This window comes from Hippocampus bargibanti, linkage group LG09 (assembly GCF_051943395.1).
Source record: "Hippocampus bargibanti isolate YZ-2025 linkage group LG09, ASM5194339v1, whole genome shotgun sequence".
In the NCBI taxonomy this organism is placed as follows: domain Eukaryota; kingdom Metazoa; phylum Chordata; class Actinopteri; order Syngnathiformes; family Syngnathidae; genus Hippocampus; species Hippocampus bargibanti.
Window position 1 is genome coordinate 13921964 of NC_142742.1, and position 23717 is coordinate 13945680.

Here is a 23717-nt window from a genome sequence, read left to right on the forward strand (position 1 = left end):
CAATTAAAGTCGTATTACAGTACAAACAAACAACCGTTTCACGGTCCCATTTGCAACTGTGGGTTTTTGAAAGCGCTCACAATACGTATCCGATTGTTTGGTCCAAGCCTCGAGGCAGATACAGGAAATTGTACGATGAACGTTACTTACTTACACTTGCTGCTATTGGTTGACTTTAGTCACGTGTTCTTTTCGAAGATGGCGTCTCCAAGTGGAGGTAAATTCTAATTCTCTACCTGGCCCTTCAGTGTATATGTTCGTATTTCGGTATTGTTTCGTCCCAGAACTCATCCACGACCTCACTCGAACGTCATAATGGGCCAAAGTCAACACGTTCGTTGTGTACGTGCTGATAGAATTTCTGTTTTACGCGAACGATTCAAGTAGACTTCGGTGTTTGTTTTTGTCGAATGTACCATTCAGTAGCAACTGTGGACAATTGCCACACGTAAATGCCCTTGTTGCATAGCTGCTAAAAATATACGTTTCAGCTGGTGACATACCGAGGTTAAATCACACTGTCGTACATCGATGTCCATTGTCGACCTACATGTTCGGGTTTTTTTTTTCGAGTTGTGTTCGTGGAGTGCTACATAGCGGGAATGCTGAAAACATTCAAGTATATCGCCATCCTACTAAAATCATGTTACAGGCCATTAAAAAAGAACACGAAAACCTGAAACGAATTTGAATGAAATTAAAATCATTCGTCATTTCATTTCAGAGGTAGAAATGAATGATCTCTTTCACTAAGATCTGACTGATTTTTAATAAACGTGGCCAATTTCTTGATGACTAAAATGTAGCAGATTAAAAAAAAATCCAGTGACTGTAAAGTCTTCAGAGTTTTGAAAGGCGCTTAGAAATGAAATGTATTATTATTATTAATAATAATACATTTCATTTAATATAATATAATATAATATAATATAATATAATATAATATAATATAATAATAATAATTTATTATTATTAACAGAAGTGGGCAACAACCCGAGGAGTTTTTTTTTGCAGAGGGGGCCAGGTTAAATCAGATGTGGTCATTATTTTTAAAGGCTGGTAGTCCATATGAATAGATTACTAATTTCTCACGTTAGCAATGGCACATGCCCATCTCGGAAACAAACAGGGCAGCTCAGCTTCTGCCCATCAGAACAGTGGCTCGTGATGTTTGTTAAACAGATTTGTCAATTCATTATATATGATGTCATGCTAATTCAAACGTTGGTGCAGCATGATTACAAATGTAGCACTGTATAAATAATGTATAAACAGTCCATGTGTGACGGGTGTGTCACAACAGTGACTGTCTTCGCCTCCACGATGCTGCCGTCTTAATGAGACCAGACGCGTGAATGTGTCTTTTTATTTCTTTTATTTCTGCAACACAGTATGGCAGAGTGGGTGAAGTCGCATGGGTTTCGTCTTGTGATTAACCTGAATCTCCTCGAGATTGTTCTGGAAACTATGGGCGGGCCATGGTGCCACACTGTGCGCCGTTGCGTCACTTCCTTCATAATTTAATAATCTAAGTGCACAACTCCGTTACACATGGTAACACATTTTCTTCACATCTAGAAATTCCATCGCAGTGACTTTGTCTTCTTACTGCTGTTACTTAGCATTTACTAAATTATGCCTCCACAATGCATTCAAATCCATTCAAAAAGCCAGCAATTTTCTTGTCTTGATAGTGGAAGATTTTGAAAACTCTTTGCTCAGTTATGAGAATCTGGACAGAGCATCGCCTGACCTTTGGCCCGAGCAGCGTAAGACCTCATTTCATTGTCTTTTCTCTTCTTTTACGTCGTCTTTCATTGTCTTTGTATTCAATCCAACTTCTTTTTTCGCAGTGCCCGGAGTTGTTGAATTTGCTGCGTCTTGTATAAATGTGAGTTAAATGTCCCTTTAGCTCCTCTGCTCTTTTGAATGGTTCTTCTAATCAAATAAGTGTTTGTCACTTGGCAGCCCATCACAAATTCACCGCCCAAGTGGATGGCTGAGCTCGAGATCGAAGACATCGAGATGTTAAAAGGTAACACATTGACCATTGCAAAAGGAAATTGTCTTAACGGTGGGAATATCGAAACTGTAAAATTGCAGTTCATGCCATCAAAGGGTGTATTTTTAGGAACTCGTGGTAACCTGACAAGGAGGAAAACTAATGGTGAAAATCATTTAAAAAAAACACATTCCATTTTTGTGGAAACATTATTTCAGGATTAATCATCCATTTATTAATTACGGTGTGTTCGAAAATCTCTCGAGTCCCTAATTTGATATACTGTCGATAACATTATTGTCATGAGGATATTCATGGTCTGAGTCAAAATTCATTTGGAAAATGTTATGTGCACATGGAGAATGAATTGTATGTCAGGATTTATTTCTTCCCCCTTCCTTGTAGAGTTGGGTAGTTTGACAACAGCCAATCTCATGGAGAAGGTGAAAGGCCTTCAGAACCTCGGTTACCAGTTGGGCTTAGAAGAATGTGAGTACCACTAGCAATTCAAGCTCTTTGCAAAAAATGATGTTAATAATAATGGCTTAGAGGCAAGTATGAAACACGTCTAAAGTTTGCTGTTTTTTGCTAACCTTGAGTTAAAAGGACGTGCGAGCACACGCACATCCACACGCACACAAAAAGTCTTTTACGACCACTAGATGGTGCCCGTTGCCTTTAAATTGCAGACAAACAGTCCAGCATCATCCTAGATACAAGTATGTACGTACAGTATTTGCAATGCGTCAAAATCACATATTTAGGTCAATCTTGTTACAGCGAAAGGTTATAGTGACACGAACATGACTATGAGCGTTGATAATAATACAAGTGCTGGATGCATGTGAGGCATGATAAATCGAGTTTTTAATCTTTTCTGTGTTGACTGCCTCCATTGTCATAATCCCGCTGGAGTGTGGATTAGAGAGCTATTGCTAAATGTTCAAATTTTCTGAAGAGAAAATGGCTGTTGATTTTTGTCAGGAAATAACACACAAGTTGAAGCCGGTGACACAGACGGACTCGTTCATTGCGTTAATGTTTTTCCACTTTCAGATAATGCATACAAGTTCTTGTTCAAAGTGGTGATAAAATGCCTACACATCCCTATTTAAATGCTCGGGGGATTGTGTTTGTTTCTTTGTTTTTTTGTGATTTCAATACCCCAAAAAAAACAAAAGCAGGAAAAGCATTTCTTTCACTACAATATGCGCTTTGCTTGCTAGTTTTCACGTTCATCGTGAAAATGCATCTTACCCAGTTGCCGCCTTTTATTGTACAGATGTTTCTTTTCGGACAGTTTGTGAGCTTTCATTGCAACGTGGAAAGTCCCATGATGACTACTAGACAACATTCTTCTGAACTACAAGTCAAATTTCGAAGCCATTTTTCATTTCATAGTAACTTTAGGTCACAGTGTATCATCCTTAGATGTTATGCAAATATAACAGGAGTTGAAGCACTGCAATTGACCTGAGGCAAACAGCTAATATTTGCATAGAGCGGACCCCCCTACCCCAAATTATCTAGAATTGTCTCAATTACAGTAAAGTCTCGGTTATATCGATAGTACCGCTTATTACGATACTATTTCCATGAACGCAAGGAGAAAATTACATCCACGCAGGATCGGATATATCGATAGTCCCGGTTATATCGATATTTTTTCGGACTCCCGAGAATATCGATATAACGAGACTTTACTGTAATTGTGTACATCCCAAACTATGATCTCAAAACACGTCATTTTATACTAATCAACCATTTCCAATTTTAAAAATTTATACCTTCCAATGTGAATGCCTGGCACGGTTTCTTTGCAAGCCTGGATGATATTGCCCTTCATTAAGATGCAGTTCTTCTTGAAGTTCATAGTACCTGCAGTCAAGGCAGACTTCATCCTTACTCTGCTTATTTTGCAGTACCTACAGTACCTACACGTCAGTACAGTACCTACAGTACCTACAGTACCTACACGACTGCAAAAATTAGCTCCTACTATCTTCCTTATAACCTTCTTGTTCTCCTTTAAGTACTGTTCAGTATTCTCTCTCAAACCATCATGGCGGGTGACTGGATTTTTTCCTTCCTTTGAGCATATCCAGGTTTACCTTCTCTGAGTGCATCATAAGCTTCTGTGGGGTTGGGCTGTTTGCCAGAAGCCCCAAGGGAGCAAAAACGGGCAGCATATAAGTGTTAATCTCTCAGTTAACATCACTTCTACATTATTCCTTGACATCACTACTACTTTCAGTACAAGTACACCTGCTGGTGATATCTGTGCTATTTTTGGGGAAAGGCTTTACTGCAAGGGGAGAAAAACACGCACAGGCCAGTAAATTAATATATGAGCATGGATATCCTTGACAATTAAAGGTTTACTCATAACCCCATCACTGAATTGCTTAGTCATAATAAAATATTTTTCATTATTTAACCACAAAATGTGTGTCCGAGGTATAGGCCTTATTTTCGTCTTGGGGTCTACCTCCTAATGCTCCACATAATAATCTGACAACCGACACCACTTTTTTGTTTCCTAACTGACATCAGAAAAACGTTTTATAGCATCAACACCAACTCTATCCTGAAAAAGGCCCAACAGAGAATGTACTTCCTGAGGCTGCTAAAGAAGCATGGCCTGCCACAGGAGGTGCTGCAACATTTCTACACGGCTGTCATCGAATCCATCCTGTGTTCTTCCATCACCGTTTGGTTCGGGGCCGCCACAAAAATGGACAAAATCCGACTTCAACGGACAGTTAGGACGGCGGAAAAAATCATTGGCACCGCCCTACCCACTCTCGAGGACTTGCACACTGCAAGAATCCAAACTAGGGCGCGGAAAATCCTACTGGACCCTCCGCACCCTGCCCACCACCTTTTCCAGCTACTCCCCTCAGGCAGGCGCTACCGATCCATGCGCACCAAATCCAGCAGACATTTAAACAGCTTCTTCCCCCAAGCCATTAACTCTTTGAATTCTTTGAACTCTTTCAACAGTAGCCAAAATGGAACTGTATAGTGCCACTTAGCAGTTTTTTTTTGACGACGATACTAGTGCAGCGTGTTCTACCGGAAACAAATTCCTTGTGTGTTCTACATACTTGGCAATAAAGATGATTCTGATTCTGATCTAAAATACCCAAAACACGCAGGATATTTTTAGTCAAATGCAAAACACCAATAAAAATGACTTAAAGTATCTAAAAACTACTTCAAATTGAACACAGAAGTGGCCCGTTTCAGAAGGTCCCGCCCCCTCGTCCGTAGTGTCACGCCAAGACGGCTTGCCTTGCTCGAGAATCAATAAAATGGCTTCAGATTCGGAGAAGATGCTTTCTTGTTACTCATCCAGTTATGAATATGATTCAAATAGTTCTGAAGAGAAAGCATACATGTTTGCAATCGATTAAAGAATTTATTCCGTGTCATTTTGAGGCATCTGAAGAGAAATGTAGCACCCAAAAAAGGCAGAAGATGGCGACAAAGCTCCGTGGAAATGGGCTTATTTGTCTCCTGGGAATTTTTGTCAGCGAATATCAAATAGTTGTTCGGAGCAACACACAACGATTCACCATCGCGTTATTCATGTTTTCCTTCTAATTTCGCCATCAACATGAAGTTTTCAGACCAAGCAAAGTACCGCAAAATGCATTGACGTGATGAAAGGACTGCTACAGTGGGTCCTTTCTCGGTCAGGGGCATTCCTTCCTTCCGTGACGTGACGTCAGGAATCGTCACCAACTCAAAAACAAGACATCCGGAATATTTAGCGTGAGTCTTAAAACGTAAAATATAGCATATGCGGTGGAATCTTTGTAAAATACGCTCAGTAGAAGTCATTTGAAGCCATTTTACAAATTATGGAGGCGGCGGTTGTCCTTTAAATGTACAGTGAAACAGGGGAATTTTTTGCTCTTATACACACATGTGCGCATTCAGGCATGCGCGCGCGCACACACGCACACGCACGCACACACACACACACACACACACACACACACACACACACACACACACACACACACACACACACACACACACACACACACACACAGGTATGTGTATTCTTTATTTGTATTCCAATAGTGCAAAGGTATAAGCATACATTTATTTCACACTTCATATAGCCAGTGTAAGAAAGAAAAACATGGGATAGAAATTGAAAAATTTATGATCAGCATTCACTTTTACTTCAATCAATTTCTTAATGTATTTTACTTTGCTCCCTCTACCTTTCATTTTTATTACTTTTATCCTGTCTTAAAGCGTTTAATATTTTCATTTCTTTACTCCTTGTTCTGCAAAGGTCTGTTTTCTGGCTGTTTGAGCAGTGCAACGTTGCAATAGGGTGGCTTTTGATTGTCGGGCAAAGCATAAAAAAGAGAATGGGTTTCATGCATGATTTTTTTCACACGAGTAGGGTATTTTTGCACATGTATGTTTTATTGTACTGTAGTTTCACTGTATGTGTCTTTAAAAGTGTAGCTTGGCCTGCTTAGTGACAAGGGAGTCATCGAATGAGTGTGTTGAGTTGTCTGTTTCACGGCCTCTGTGCGATGATTGCCTTGAGCATCAGGTGTGGCCGTAGCAGCCTATGTTTGGATGTAGGCTTGGTTACTGAAGTGCAACGGCGGAGCATAGTTTTAAATTTTTTAGGGATTTAAATCATTCACATTTCGGACTTGTTTTACTTTTTTTTTCATAACTTTATCATCGTCAAATTGTTTGATGAATAGATTTAGCCATGTGGTTAGCAAACTGCAAATGATCATTTATTATGCGTACTAACTAGAATTCAAGGAAAATATATGATGTCACAGATGTTGATTGTGTCATTGAATATTATATTATTTATTCATTATTTATACATATTTATTCAAAAGAGCTGAATGTGGTTCGCACACCTTCCGTTTACTGCTACTAGTTCTACTACTAACCTGAAGGATCAAGTAATCTAGTTGGTATAAAGATGTGGGCTGTCACAGGTGGTGAATTGCAAGATTTGCAATGCTGTGATGTCTCCTTGCTTGACAGGACACAATGACGATTATTATTAGTGTCAGAGCTGCCCCGTAATGGGGGGGCCTGTTTAAGGCTCTCTGGTTTAATTTTCTCCTTTTCCTGGCTGTCAGGGGAGAGCTTGTAAATCTCAGCTACTTTTTCATCACGTTTGCGATCTTGCTCAGAACCCGTAAACCAAACTCGGTCGAGGGTGAGGGGACAGGATTTACTGCCCCTCCCCCATGGGCATGTGGACCATTAAAAAAGGAGGCTGCTTAATGGGTAGGACACAATCAACTACTGAAAACTCACCTAGCCTGCAGTAAGGAAAGGCAACCCGAGCCAGTCGTTTAATAAAACACATAAAAACCATTCCCTTGAGTTTACAAAATAGCAATTGAGCCTGTGTTGGTTTTCTTTGCCGCACACCAACCACGCACTCATGTTAATTCATCAGCTCTCGTGCACGGGGAGGATGTAGCACAACCTTTAGGCCCCCCCCCCCCCCCCCCACCGCCCACTTCCACTGGTGCCGCCAACAACGGCTGTATGACGCCTTTCCGAGTCTATTCCCATTGGGGCTTGACGCGTGCCTCTTCCTTGGGCCCAGCTGTTACGCCTCCGTGTGATGAATGCCTCTATCGCGGGCCGCTGAATGTGGGCAGCGGGCCCCGTGCCTCAGGGGAAAGCCCGGTGCTGTGGTAAGTGTTGTTATTGGAGGTAATTGAAAGCCGAGTGTTCCTTTGGGAGGCATGAAGGGCCCCTGCTTCTGATTTTACCCAAGCGATGATGGTGGTAGTCTATCCTGCTTGTGTGCTTGAGGGTACTGCCGAACACTTGCACTGGTAAACATGCTTTTAATTAAAAGTATCTCGGCATAGCTCTTCTCATTAACTGACATTACTTTTCATTTGTGTCGAGTTGCACATTTTCTATTATCGGCTGGCTGCGTCTCAGGGGCCTTCAGCATCACCCCGAAAGAATACTAATTGAATCACCTGTTGCCTGCTGTCAAACAACCAGTAAATAATCTTGCAAGCACGTTTTGAGTGACGCTGAAGTTTAGAATTGGCTGAGTGGTTGTCTATGAGTGCAACAAGAAGCATGCCAGGGTGCAAACCTATTTTTGGATCTTTGGTTTGTCACAACAATGAATAGAGGGACAGTGGGGGATTATTTTAGGTCAAGGGTAGGAACTGTGGGCTAAAACATGATATTTATCGAAAGTTTATACCGTATTTTCCTGTGTATAAGGCTCACCAAAAGCCTTGACTTTCTTCAAAAGTTTACCCTGTGCCTCATACACTGGTGCACCTATGTGATGTCATATTGCGCCACAACAGGTCTTGCAATGACTGTCAGCAGCCACCTACTGAAAACCTTTCTATATTTATATATTATACTTGGAAAACCTTTTTCATTTATATTATACTTGGAAAACATTTTTCATTTATTGAAGGTGCGCCTTATACTGAAATTCTCCTTGTTGGTACCAAATCCACCTTGAGCAAAGCTAACAGTTTCTCTGTCACTATTGACAATTCGACCGTTTCTCCCTCCCATCAGGTAAAAAGCCTAGGTGTCATTCTTGACAGCACACTATCTTTCCACTCCCATATAAATAACTTAAGCTGGTCTGCGTACTTCCAACTACGCAATATCAATCGCCTTTGCCCGTCTCTCACTCCTCACACCACTGCTATCATTGTTCATAGTCCTGTCACCTCCCGGATTGACTATTGCAATTCACTTCTCTTTGGTATCCCTCAGAAACAGAAACTGACTCCTACAGAAACCTCACAAACATCGTGTTCTTCCATCACCGTTTGGTTCGGGGCCGCCACAAAAATGGACAAAATCCGATTTCAACGGACAGTTAGGACGGCGGAAAAAATCATTGGCACCGCCCTACCCACTCTCGAGGACTTGCACACTGCAAGAATCCAAACTAGGGCGCGGAAAATCCTACTGGACCCTCCGCACCCTGCCCACCACCTTTTCCAGCTACTCCCCTCAGGCAGGCGCTACCGATCCATGCGCACCAAATCCAGCAGACATTTAAACAGCTTCTTCCCCCAAGCCATTAACTCTTTGAATTCTTTGAACTCTTTCAACAGTAGCCAAAATGGAACTGTATAGTGCCACTTAGCAGTTTTTTTTTGACGACGATACTAGTGCAGCGTGTTCTACCGGAAACAAATTCCTTGTGTGTTCTACATACTTGGCAATAAAGATGATTCTGATTCTGATCTAAAATACCCAAAACACGCAGGATATTTTTAGTCAAATGCAAAACACCAATAAAAATGACTTAAAGTATCTAAAAACTACTTCAAATTGAACACAGAAGTGGCCCGTTTCAGAAGGTCCCGCCCCCTCGTCCGTAGTGTCACGCCAAGACGGCTTGCCTTGCTCGAGAATCAATAAAATGGCTTCAGATTCGGAGAAGATGCTTTCTTGTTACTCATCCAGTTATGAATATGATTCAAATAGTTCTGAAGAGAAAGCATACATGTTTGCAATCGATTAAAGAATTTATTCCGTGTCATTTTGAGGCATCTGAAGAGAAATGTAGCACCCAAAAAAGGCAGAAGATGGCGACAAAGCTCCGTGGAAATGGGCTTATTTGTCTCCTGGGAATTTTTGTCAGCGAATATCAAATAGTTGTTCGGAGCAACACACAACGATTCACCATCGCGTTATTCATGTTTTCCTTCTAATTTCGCCATCAACATGAAGTTTTCAGACCAAGCAAAGTACCGCAAAATGCATTGACGTGATGAAAGGACTGCTACAGTGGGTCCTTTCTCGGTCAGGGGCATTCCTTCCTTCCGTGACGTGACGTCAGGAATCGTCACCAACTCAAAAACAAGACATCCGGAATATTTAGCGTGAGTCTTAAAACGTAAAATATAGCATATGCGGTGGAATCTTTGTAAAATACGCTCAGTAGAAGTCATTTGAAGCCATTTTACAAATTATGGAGGCGGCGGTTGTCCTTTAAATGTACAGTGAAACAGGGGAATTTTTTGCTCTTATACACACATGTGCGCATTCAGGCATGCGCGCGCGCACACACGCACACGCACGCACACACACACACACACACACACACACACACACACACACACACACACACACACACACACACACACACACACACACACACACACAGGTATGTGTATTCTTTATTTGTATTCCAATAGTGCAAAGGTATAAGCATACATTTATTTCACACTTCATATAGCCAGTGTAAGAAAGAAAAACATGGGATAGAAATTGAAAAATTTATGATCAGCATTCACTTTTACTTCAATCAATTTCTTAATGTATTTTACTTTGCTCCCTCTACCTTTCATTTTTATTACTTTTATCCTGTCTTAAAGCGTTTAATATTTTCATTTCTTTACTCCTTGTTCTGCAAAGGTCTGTTTTCTGGCTGTTTGAGCAGTGCAACGTTGCAATAGGGTGGCTTTTGATTGTCGGGCAAAGCATAAAAAAGAGAATGGGTTTCATGCATGATTTTTTTCACACGAGTAGGGTATTTTTGCACATGTATGTTTTATTGTACTGTAGTTTCACTGTATGTGTCTTTAAAAGTGTAGCTTGGCCTGCTTAGTGACAAGGGAGTCATCGAATGAGTGTGTTGAGTTGTCTGTTTCACGGCCTCTGTGCGATGATTGCCTTGAGCATCAGGTGTGGCCGTAGCAGCCTATGTTTGGATGTAGGCTTGGTTACTGAAGTGCAACGGCGGAGCATAGTTTTAAATTTTTTAGGGATTTAAATCATTCACATTTCGGACTTGTTTTACTTTTTTTTTCATAACTTTATCATCGTCAAATTGTTTGATGAATAGATTTAGCCATGTGGTTAGCAAACTGCAAATGATCATTTATTATGCGTACTAACTAGAATTCAAGGAAAATATATGATGTCACAGATGTTGATTGTGTCATTGAATATTATATTATTTATTCATTATTTATACATATTTATTCAAAAGAGCTGAATGTGGTTCGCACACCTTCCGTTTACTGCTACTAGTTCTACTACTAACCTGAAGGATCAAGTAATCTAGTTGGTATAAAGATGTGGGCTGTCACAGGTGGTGAATTGCAAGATTTGCAATGCTGTGATGTCTCCTTGCTTGACAGGACACAATGACGATTATTATTAGTGTCAGAGCTGCCCCGTAATGGGGGGGCCTGTTTAAGGCTCTCTGGTTTAATTTTCTCCTTTTCCTGGCTGTCAGGGGAGAGCTTGTAAATCTCAGCTACTTTTTCATCACGTTTGCGATCTTGCTCAGAACCCGTAAACCAAACTCGGTCGAGGGTGAGGGGACAGGATTTACTGCCCCTCCCCCATGGGCATGTGGACCATTAAAAAAGGAGGCTGCTTAATGGGTAGGACACAATCAACTACTGAAAACTCACCTAGCCTGCAGTAAGGAAAGGCAACCCGAGCCAGTCGTTTAATAAAACACATAAAAACCATTCCCTTGAGTTTACAAAATAGCAATTGAGCCTGTGTTGGTTTTCTTTGCCGCACACCAACCACGCACTCATGTTAATTCATCAGCTCTCGTGCACGGGGAGGATGTAGCACAACCTTTAGGCCCCCCCCCCCCCCCCCACCGCCCACTTCCACTGGTGCCGCCAACAACGGCTGTATGACGCCTTTCCGAGTCTATTCCCATTGGGGCTTGACGCGTGCCTCTTCCTTGGGCCCAGCTGTTACGCCTCCGTGTGATGAATGCCTCTATCGCGGGCCGCTGAATGTGGGCAGCGGGCCCCGTGCCTCAGGGGAAAGCCCGGTGCTGTGGTAAGTGTTGTTATTGGAGGTAATTGAAAGCCGAGTGTTCCTTTGGGAGGCATGAAGGGCCCCTGCTTCTGATTTTACCCAAGCGATGATGGTGGTAGTCTATCCTGCTTGTGTGCTTGAGGGTACTGCCGAACACTTGCACTGGTAAACATGCTTTTAATTAAAAGTATCTCGGCATAGCTCTTCTCATTAACTGACATTACTTTTCATTTGTGTCGAGTTGCACATTTTCTATTATCGGCTGGCTGCGTCTCAGGGGCCTTCAGCATCACCCCGAAAGAATACTAATTGAATCACCTGTTGCCTGCTGTCAAACAACCAGTAAATAATCTTGCAAGCACGTTTTGAGTGACGCTGAAGTTTAGAATTGGCTGAGTGGTTGTCTATGAGTGCAACAAGAAGCATGCCAGGGTGCAAACCTATTTTTGGATCTTTGGTTTGTCACAACAATGAATAGAGGGACAGTGGGGGATTATTTTAGGTCAAGGGTAGGAACTGTGGGCTAAAACATGATATTTATCGAAAGTTTATACCGTATTTTCCTGTGTATAAGGCTCACCAAAAGCCTTGACTTTCTTCAAAAGTTTACCCTGTGCCTCATACACTGGTGCACCTATGTGATGTCATATTGCGCCACAACAGGTCTTGCAATGACTGTCAGCAGCCACCTACTGAAAACCTTTCTATATTTATATATTATACTTGGAAAACCTTTTTCATTTATATTATACTTGGAAAACATTTTTCATTTATTGAAGGTGCGCCTTATACTGAAATTCTCCTTGTTGGTACCAAATCCACCTTGAGCAAAGCTAACAGTTTCTCTGTCACTATTGACAATTCGACCGTTTCTCCCTCCCATCAGGTAAAAAGCCTAGGTGTCATTCTTGACAGCACACTATCTTTCCACTCCCATATAAATAACTTAAGCTGGTCTGCGTACTTCCAACTACGCAATATCAATCGCCTTTGCCCGTCTCTCACTCCTCACACCACTGCTATCATTGTTCATAGTCCTGTCACCTCCCGGATTGACTATTGCAATTCACTTCTCTTTGGTATCCCTCAGAAACAGAAACTGACTCCTACAGAAACCTCACAAACATCAACTCGTCCAAAATTCTTCAGCCCGGATCATCACCAGAACCTCATCCTTTCACCACATCACCCCCATCCTCCATGAGGTCCACTGGCTCCCGGTCAAATATAGAATCAACTTCAAAATTGTTCTTTATACATTTAAAGCTATCCATAACCTGGCACCCCCATACTTATCTGACCTTCAAATTTCTATTCCCCCTCGTTCCCTCAGATCCTCTTCCTCCCTCCACCCCTGTGTAGAGAGGTGTGTGTGTGTGTGTGTGTGTGTGTGTATATATATATATATATATATATATATATATATATATATATATATATATATATGTCTCCCCAACCTAACGCTTGTAAGTCAAAATGGTCGTAATTCGAAATCCATTCAAAAAGTTGAATAGAGACTCAGTGCTAAATGACTTGCAAACGATCTGATTCGGACACCACGGGGGTGAGCGGGCGTGGGCCTGGGTCACCGGTGTTCTACCGGTTGCCCTCTCCCACGCCCGAGCGCCGACGCCCACCGCCTCTGCTCTCGTCCTGGCCGCGCCGCTGGTGTCGGTGGACAACCCCCCCCCGTCCAGTGCCATCACACGGTCGATTGCTGTGTGAGAGTGATATGCTGGCTGCCCAAAATTGTCGTACTTGTTCCCGGGCTGCTAGCGCGTTGCGATGCCAGGCGTACAATTAAAAAAAAAAGGGGGTGGTCTGGCGGTCGTGGTCGTAAAAAATGACTACATTACAATATGTGTATTACTTTTCCCACAGATGCCAAAACTCAATTCGTATGCACGCCACTTTAATAAATAATTACCACTCTGAAAAAAACCCTCAAGAAAAATATAACGGGCAGGTACAGTACCTCCTACAGGACCTCATGTATTTGACCTCACAATAGAAAGTAGAAAGCACTCTGCCTGCAATATGGACCGGGCATGTTTGCATTAGAGTTGAAGTAGGATGATGTGCAATTTTCAACTTTTTCACATTCACACACAGGAGTCAACAGGAGCAAAAAAAAAAATCACATCACTTTCACTTGACATCCATTATCGTTCAACTCTGCTTTAGGTCATGTTTAGAAATGAAATACCAGACCTCCTGTGTATTGTTAAAAGACCAGAATAGAATGAAAACAGCCAACAAGACCGCCCGCCCTGTGCTTTCCTCATCTTGATGCCACCACGTGTAGTCCCCACGCCGACCCCTGTTGCTTCCGCTTCTGTGAAGGTGATCCTGAAGGTCATCCTACCCTGACAGTTCCTAATGGCCTTGCCTTGGGCACCTCCTCCTCCTCCGCACCCTCAGGATCAATCCCTGGCCTATTAGAAGTGTGCCGTTGTTGAATATGATTGCATTCACTCGCCTCAACTGGCACTAATGTGCCGCTATCAATCCATCAGGGCGGGCTGACCAAAGAACGGGCGGTTATGAAGTGCTTGTGCTGACAGCCGCTGAATGAGGATACCCTTCTTCGCCCTCTTCATCCTCCTCTTCAGCACTCCTAATACGCTGGGCTCATCTTTTCACCTGGAGCCAATTTCTTCACCGGCTCAATGCTATAAATGCTTGTGTGGCTTGCTGTAGAATCTGGCTTCTCCATTTTCTCCTCACAATTTTTTGTTTAATTATTACTTATTTATTTTGTTTATCGCGTTACACTTTCAGATTACCTGCATGCTGTTTGAGTTCCACTCTTGTGACCCGGCATTGGGAAAAGTTATTTGGCAAACGTTTTCCAAGCAAATGACCCCAATGTGTGTAGCAGGTTGTGGCTGTGTCTGCAGCAGCCTGATCACATCCCAGACAGCATCAGTGTTGGCGCTGTGTGAAAGGAGAAGAGGCACAGCTTTATTAACACACACACACACACACACACACACACACACACACACACACACACACACACACACACACACACACACACACACACACACACACACACACACACACACACACACACACACACACACACGCACGCACGTACACACACACACGGCTCCCCATCTCTGCCTGCCTCCTCCCTGAGCAGATCGGAAATGACACCTCATTTCCATAAAGGCATTAGGAATTCATTGAATTTTCCTTCCCAGCTAATCATAGTCCGGGTGTAAAACCTTTTAGGCTTTTTAATGAATGATTCTTGACTGATTGCCTATTAATAAGGACACCTCTTGAACAGGCATAGTAAGAGGCCGAGGCTGGGAGGTGCAGGTGTGTTTGTTTTTGTGTGTGTGTGTCAATGAGGCGCAAATGCGCCGAGGAGGAGTAGCCTCCCCGCTGCCGCCCCCTCCGCCCCGACTGGGACATAAAGAGGAACCAGTGGCTCCCCTGGGAAATCACAGCCCGTGTCTGCATCTTAAATATCCCTGTGAAGTATCAATAAGTGGGTAATTGAATTTTGAACACAAACATGAGCGTGAGGTGTATGCATCGCTAGGCGGGGCTGGAGGGTGTTGAATGTGGTGTGTGAATGTTTTCATGCTTGTGTGTTTCGTCTCCTCTGTCTCTCCCCTGTCCCCCCCAGGGAAGTGGGCGACGAAAGCGGATGTTAAACCCATTAAATAAAGCTTACAGGCCGTGATAGCTGAGCAGCACTTGGAGACGGGCAGCATGGGTCAGAAAAGTCCTCTTTGCTCTTAATGAAAGCGAATCGAGGGCACGTGGGGCCGGGGTCCAGGACTCCTCTTAACCCAGGTGGTCATCTGTCTTTGGGGCTAACAGGGGTCCCGATCTCACTGGAAGCGTGCCGTCCAGAGAGGTTCACGGTGGGAGTGGGGTGGTGGACTGATGATTACTCTCATTTCATACGCGGGGGAACTGTGGTCAGAGTAGGGTGGGGTAGTTTTATGACAATGACATCCAGATCAATCACCATAAAGGCACGGAAGTAAGTTGTTCCACTGCAGCGTTTCATTTTCATTTACATTCCGACCACTTGTGATGTCCTCCAAATGAAAATAATTTAATAGTGCAGAGCACGTAGAATACATTTCATTTGTGACACAGAATTTCTTTTCTATGCATGACTCCATACAGGCCTTTTAATTTCGAAAAAAAGCCGCCATTTTAAATAGCAGCAGAACACATTCAACTGTTTGCACATATCGTTTCATCTTTTTAAGGAATATGTATTTGGGAGTAAACTTGACTTCTGTTGAGAATTATAACTGTCTTAAGGCAGTGTAAAAGCAGTCCGCCTCCACTTTGATGATAACCCTTCCAAGCAATCTTTGCAACTGAGCGCTAACTCTAACATCAAATGATCGAAAGTCCCAAGTACAGTACCACAAAAATCATGAAAGCATCATCGTACATGACAACATACAACATACATACTTCAGACAGATGAATATTTGATCATGAATTAAATGCCAAACTATTAATTAATTAATGTATATATTTATTTATTTATTTGGCCATCACCGTAAAGGAGGAGGAAGTTGTGACGTCGTTTTGCACATGCTAGCTTCTCATAACAAGACGCCTAAACAATAAAAAATAAATACATTCCATTCACACTTAATAAGAAAATCATAATAGTTAATGGAGAGTACATCATATAAAGATTATTCACCTCAGTTAACTTTACAATTAAAAAATGTTAACATGGCATAGATCATAGCCCGGCTAACTCATTCACTGCCAGACGTGCAAAAATGTGGGACCCATGGAATATTGAGTTTTAGGACTACAGAAACATTCAATGCAGCGTTCAACCATAGACTCTCTTCTTTCGTCAAAAAATGTGTTAATTCCTAAATTATATGGGTCTGGAGTTATATAAACTTGAAATGGTGGTGGCTGTCTAAAATAGAATGCAATACATACCATACATATTGGTTTATATACAACAGTTGAAGCTGGATCAAAGCACTAACATGGAAAAAAAGGGAAATGCTGCCCCATTGTGGAAAGAAACAACATTGCCATAGCCAGCGCTTTATCGGCACCCAAACAAGAAAAAACAAAACCCGAACAAATTCGGGAATGGTGTTCTACCTATCATATTTTCAATTCCCGACATACATTCGTGAATGGCAGAGAATGAGTTAAGAGTGGCTTTGTGATGTAGCCGTTTGTCTGAAAGAGATTTTACATGATCTCAGTTTCAGAATGGATTGGGTTCAACATTTTTTTCCTTTTATTTGTAGCTGGAAATAACAACAACAAATTGCTTCTCGGCCATACAAAGTGGAATGTCAGTAATTGCATACAGTTTACTGTTCCCCGATGAATGTGCATACCAGTTAAGTGATAATGAGATGGTACCAAATCAGCAGGGCAAGGAACAAGCCCTGGCAATCCATAAGGTGTCATTTAGCCGTAACAAGAGGCTGATTAACTTAGCTGCAAAATTAGTAATTGACCTTTCTAATCAACTAAACAAATCTCTAAGTTCCTCTAATCAGTATTGATCTCACCCGTTGTATGACATAGCGTGTGTGTGTTTGTGCATGCATGTGTACGTGTTTGTATGTGTGCTTCTGTTTTAGCGGTGAGGGATTGTGATTGGACTTTGCTCATCAAGTGGCCTGTCAGCATCGTCCTTTATCTTTTTGCATCATTTGTACTTGAGCCATTTTCCTTTTTTTAAAATGCCAGGTAGAAAAAAAATGAGCGCTGTCTTAATTCAACACCATTTGCCGACATTTGTGGGATGAAAATCCAATCTATGAGGAAGCATTGAACTCATTCTGCGTTCCTAAAATGAAATGTATCCTGATGTTTACATTTTTTTTGCTAGTTTTGTTTTCATTTTTGTTTGCCAAAAAGTCAGATTGATGCTGCTTCTTCACAATCTCATTGGCAGGTATCGCGTAGCATTGCGGTTGACAGGCAACATAAAACGACGTTGCTTTGACAAAAATGATTTGATAGTTACTCAGCTTCACGACAGGCTGCACGTGAAAACTAACTGCTGATTTATGCAAGGTGCTGTAATTCATGAGACTCTCTGTGGTGCTGTGGGGCCTCGAGGCGTGGCACCTTCAACCTGGGCTCATCAGAAGCTGAAGAAAAGATGAGCAGAGAGCGAGAGAGAGAGAGATCACGACATCATAAATGAAATATAAAAATTAACTGCAGCAGACAGTCCTCAAGCATAACCGCTTTCTAATAAGAAAAGTGGGGGTTTGGGGTCATCCAAGTGTAATTGCGTTCAACCATTTTGATGACTGTTTCAATCAAACGCATCCTGTGCGTGTCCAGCTGTGCCCCAGCTGTTTAGAGCGACGGGAAGAGGTGGCAAAGTGCAAAAATTAATTTGTGGCATTTGAATTAGCATCGTCTTTAAGCCCTCAAGGTGACGCGGAGCCCACAAAAACGAGTGCCATGATAATTCCCTACTGGGCACCTCATCAGAATTACCAACTGGGCCCAGCCTTTTCATTAGCCACCATGTGCAAAGGGGGCGGGTTTGTGGGGGTCTTTTTAGCAGCAGACCGTTGTTTCTTGCAAGCATTATGAAGGTGGATGACATTCCTCTTAATGCCGTTTTGCAATCAGTACTCACTGATGCCCTATACACTTTTATTGTGTGATGTGCAAAATGAATTCACGGAGGTAATTCCAGCTCTGCAGCTCATAAAAGAGCTCGCCAAGCCTAGAGCTTCTTCTCATCTTCAAAAAAAAGATTGATTAGTGTATCTGGATGCTGCCTCTCCGAGCTATGTGATGATACTGGAGGAAAGTCAGTTTCCATATCAGTCCACAAGGAACTTAGTCATCATTGGGCTATTCTCCAAGACATCTTTAAAATATGGACAATTTTGAGTGTTCGTCATATGATACCCTTTTGAAAACATGCCTTCTTTCAAAAGATGACCCCAAATACATCCAGTGTCTTCTGACATTGGGTCAAAGGCCTGGACCAACTGCTCTTTATTCTTCTGCATGATACCCACTAAATTCTCCACTGCTCCCCTGCTGACAAAATTCCAATGACAAAAAACATAATACAATAAATATTGATTTATAGAAGCTGCAACAAAGTACCTAACATGGACAACTATCCTATACAGGAAATAAAGCAGTGACAAAGATAGTCGAAACCACCAGGGAGTAAAACCAAGATCAAATCGGAATCATGCTGAGTCGAATGCCAAAGAGTACAAATGAGTTTTGAGACGAGTTTTAAAGATGAGCAGCAAGGGGGCTTGCCGAATATTCAGTGGGAGGTCATTCCATAGAGTGGGACCAGCAACGGAAAAGGTTCGATTCCCTCTGAGCTTCCGTTTAGTTTTTGGCACATCTAATAATGTCTGGTGAGCGGACCTGAGGCACTGGGAAGGTGTTGTCGCGGTGCATGAGCTCGGAGAGGTAAGTACAAGTGAGGCCATTTAAAGATTTGAAAACAAATAAGATCTGGAAAAGAACTCTAAAATATATAGGGAGCCAGTGAAGGGAAGCCAGAATAGGAGTTATGTGCTCCCTCTTACGAGTACCAGTCAAGACGCGAGCAGCAGCAGTATGGACCAGCTGGAGACTCTTCACGGAGAATGTACAATAGGTACACTTTGTAGTATGTCGTTATTTATTTGTCCCAAAACTAAAGCGAGTCGAGGCACATAGCAATTGTGTTCCTATTCTTCTTCAGTTTTCCCAAACTCTTATCTAGTGCCATTCCTTTGTCATGCTCTCACCCTGTTCCTCCATTTATTATATTTCCTTAGTAATCTTACTTTTACACTGCATATTGCAGAGATGAGAATTTTCCGCCGATCGGCGGATTTCCGACTTTTTCAGACCAAAATGACCAGATAAAACTAAATATGTATTCTCGCTTTTCGCTGTTAATTTCCTGTTTTGGCTTGTGTTGGCGGAAAACGGCATTTTGATTGGATGACACTGACGCCGGTTGGCGGAAAATGCCATTTTGATTGGATGATCTTGATTTAGGTGCCGTTGATGTCGAAACAGGTAAACACCCCTTTTTGAATAAGCGAGGGGGGCGAGTAAATAAAAAAAATCAAGTTGATTCGCCTTTGTGGAGAGAACAGGTTCTAATTTGATAGATTCTAATTTGCAATGAAACAATACCATCGATGAAACAGTCGAATGTCAGTGGCACTATGACAAGCCCCATGCTAACGTTAGCATCAATATACTACTATGAGAGGCGGCTGAAAACAAGCGTGCAAGCTAATGAGCCGTGTGCAGGACAGCTAGTAGTAACCTTGTGTGCGTACACGGCAAATCGACTTTTATTCCGATAGTTTGCCTGGATTTTTACCAATCATGAGGAACAGAAAACCATGGTGAGTATTATAGTTATTTCATGAGCGAACAATTGCTCCATTTCTGTTTAACACAATAGCAGTAAGGAGCATTAAGTCGTCTCACCGCGCTATAGTCGGAAATGGAACGAAAGGCGAAAATGGGACAACATTTAAAATTCTGTCCGAATACACCCTCCAAGCTACCACGGCGGGCGGACGGCCTCAACATTTTGTCTCAGATGTGCTAAACTTTTACACACTGCCAGTGTGAGGGTATGGGTGTTTTCTTTCTCAAAGTTTACGACTTTCTGTGACCATGCTTGTAATTGAATACCAAACCATTTTCCTCTCAGAATGTTTTTATTAAATTTAATCTGACATAAGGGGCCTTGGCAACTGGGCGTTACGAGATCAAAACTCTGATTCTCCCTGTCAGAAAGTGAGCTGTGTTACCCACAGAGCTATCCGATCGCTCGAAGACATAAAAATGAATCCAAAAATGTGACCAGCTTCAGCTCTTGCCTCACCGAAAACCAATTCTCCCTTTCCTTGTGCGGTGAAAAACAATGTGAAACATTGTTGAGAGACGCGCGACTTCTTTTCTGTCAGTTATCTCGCACGTGATCGTCCTCCTGAATGATATAATAAAAACAAATAGAGTCATTTTGCTTCTGATTATTCCGATCTTCTCAACTTTATGCTTTGCATGCATACATAATGTTCATCCACAAACACATCAGAACGCTTATGCAATCAAGCAAAGCGCAATGATCTTTTTTTTTTTTTGCGATGTTGTTTACTGTGTTGCGAGTGAACAGATGTTTGTGTAAATTACCTTCCCAGGGTGACACGGCGCATATTAAAGTCATGCTTTGCATCACTAATGGTGCGGCTCAAGAATGGATGGAGCTGCAGGCCAATGATGATCACAGATTTCCTGAAATAGCTCGGTGCTTACTTGTCTTGATGCGGCTGTTTTTTTCCTCCCAGTTTTAATGTTTTCTCTCCCCCAACCACCCTTTCTTTTTTCCAGCAAGGGAAATGACGAGAGGCAAGTTCCTGAACATCTTGGAGAGGCCGAAGAAATGACATCAAAGGATTTTTTTAATAGCTGAATCCAACCAACCGATAAATTATTGCCCCATTTTCTTTAAGTACAAATGAAAAAAATGTGTTCTAAATGTAGAAAACCAGTTGTAAGAGAAGATCGGTCCGACAACCTATGATCCTCTCATATTCTATTTTTCATGACTTAAAAGACAACCGACGCCTCCGGACAAGTTGTGTCCATAATTTGTAAAATCACTTCAAATGACTTCTACTGAGCGCATTTTACAAAGGCCGCTATTCTGGGCGCTACAATGGAGTCCAGACGCCTCAAAATGACATGGAAGGACTTCTTTAATCGATTGCAAACATTTATGCTTTCCTCTTCAGAACTATTTGAATCATTCATAACTGGATGAGTAACAAGAAAGCATTTTCTCCGAATCTGAAGCCATTGTTTTGATTCTCGAGCAAGGCAAGACGTCTTGGCGTGACGTCACCAACAAGGGGGCGGGACCTTCTGAAACTGAAACTTTCTGAGGTCATTTTGAAGTAGTTTTGGGACACTTTAAATCATTTTTATTGGTGTTTTGCATTTGACTAAAAATATCAGCCTGCGTGTTTTGGGTATTTTAGATGCGAAAAATGTTTTTCTGATTTCAGTTAAGAAACAAAAAAATGGTGTCGGTTGTCCTTAAAGTTCCTCTTTGATTAGGTTCACTCCTTTATTTATCTTGTATTTATTACTCGACTTATTCTTTCCGTTTTATCAATACATTAAATGCTCCTGCTTGTTTTTGGTCGATGTGTTTTAAGTTGGAAGGGGTCGTTCACATGATTCAACTTGTACAAAAGCCGAGTTTGAAAGTGAATGTTTAATTAGGGCAATAACTTGGTGCAGCCAGCGAAGGAAGAAGCGTCTCACTGCGCCACCAGAGCAGTGCTTTGCTTTTAATGAGCTTTGGAAGCAGAGTCCCTTATACACAAAACATTGCGCAAAAATAATATTGCTCATTGTCGTCACCTTTAATCAAAGTTGACATAATTACGAGGACCATTTCTCTTCTAATTAGCACACTTCAGCATTGTCGGAGCAAGCGGTCAGGCAAAAAGAGAATCAGACAGGCATGCCGAATGGGAAACAAAAAGAAGTTGGTCGGCCATAATTAGGTAAGACAATGCCCCTGACTGTTCCCGGCTGGAGATGTCGCTCAGTCTCTGGCCGCTCACTGCCAACAAGTTACACTCCTCCCGGGCCTCTAATAAGCCCCCAATCGTCTTTCCGATTCACACGGACAGAGGCCGCCTCTGCTTCGGTGACTTCACCTCCCACGCCCACCCAGGTCACCCAACTGAACAACACAGATCATTTGTACAATTTAGCAGGCCGCGGAGAGATGCTATGTCGTAGTGTAGCAACCCAATGGGGTCAATATAGTCCTCCTCTCTTGTCCCCTCGATCAGTGGTCACCAACCTTTTTGGTGTCACGGACTGGTTGAAACAAGGTCTTGCCCTGCTGTTCACAGACCAGCTATCCATTTTTGTTCACGGCTTTTAAAATAACAGTTTTACAGAAACGGTACTGACAATGTAGGTGATCATAGTCATTCTACGTTTTATTTACATTCATTCATTTTAAATGGTGTTATTAGTAGAATAAAATAACGACTAATGAGCCACTGCAGAATGATCAGCATGCCTCATAATGTCAACATATGTTTTCCAATAACGCGCATGGCATGAGCATCATTGCTACTTCCAAATTTGATGGAATTGATTTCATCAACAGGTTTTCTATTTATTTTGTTTCTTAAACATAGCACTAAATTCCAAAACATGGTAAAGTTTTGTTTGGGGTAGTGTCTATAGGCCAAACTGAATTTAAAAAAAGTAAAGCCACTCTTGAAATCAGCGTAAAAAAATCTATGTATAGGTACACATGAGGAGTAACATTTGCTGTTCATCAGTATAGTCAATAAAATTAAGAATTATTTGTACAGTATTTTTTTTTTTTTAATCATCTCTGCTCGATTACTGTAATGCACTTTACTTTGGAGTCAGCCAATCCTCCATGAAGCATCTCCAGCTGGTCTAGAATGCTGCAGCTCGCCTCTTCACTCCTACTCGTAAGAGGGAGCACATAACTCCTATTCTGGCACCCCTTTACTGGCTCCCTATACAGTTTAGAGTGATTTTCGAGATCTTATTTGTTTTCAAATCTTTAAATGACGTCGCTCCTCCTTACCTCTCTCCGAGCTTGTCCACCCCTACACACCGCCTCAGGTCTGCTGACCAGACATTATTTGATGGGCCAAAAACTAATCGGAGTCTGAAACGGGATCAAGCTATTTCTGTTGCTGGTCCCACTTTTTGGAATGACCTGCCGCTGAACATTTGGCAAGATCCCTCGCTGCCCATCTTAAAACCCATATCACAACTCACTTGTACTCTTTGTCATTCGACGCAGCATGATTCTGCATGATTTTGGTTTTACTCCCTGGTGCTTTATTTTTCCTGTATATGATGG

The 23717-nt window shown here is 42.0% G+C and overlaps 1 protein-coding gene across 2 annotated transcripts; it reads left to right on the plus strand.

Moving 5' to 3' along the window:
- The first annotated feature begins 183 nt into the window (after window positions 1-183).
- On the plus strand, window positions 184-21985 carry lin52 (lin-52 DREAM MuvB core complex component). Of its 2 annotated transcripts, none has more exons than XM_089005083.1 (6): window positions 184-217; window positions 1695-1769; window positions 1854-1891; window positions 1969-2035; window positions 2408-2491; window positions 21176-21985. In XM_089005083.1, exons 1-6 carry the CDS (start codon window positions 199-201, stop codon window positions 21229-21231), a joined length of 339 nt encoding a protein of 112 aa, XP_088861209.1. In that variant the 5' UTR covers window positions 184-198; the 3' UTR covers window positions 21232-21985. The 2 variants fall into 2 exon arrangements, with proteins under 2 accessions (XP_088861209.1, XP_088861210.1); XM_089005084.1 differs by lacking the exon at window positions 21176-21985 and adding an exon at window positions 4571-6079.
- The last annotated feature ends 1732 nt before the right edge of the window (window positions 21986-23717 follow it).

Coding starts and splice junctions, on each gene's coding strand:
- lin52 (XM_089005083.1), top strand. Junction 1,770..1,853: donor TGACCTTTGGCCCGAGCAGC/GTAAGACCTCAT, acceptor CTTTTTTCGCAG/TGCCCGGAGTTGTTGAATTT. Junction 2,492..21,175: donor CCAGTTGGGCTTAGAAGAAT/GTGAGTACCACT, acceptor TCTTTTTTCCAG/CAAGGGAAATGACGAGAGGC.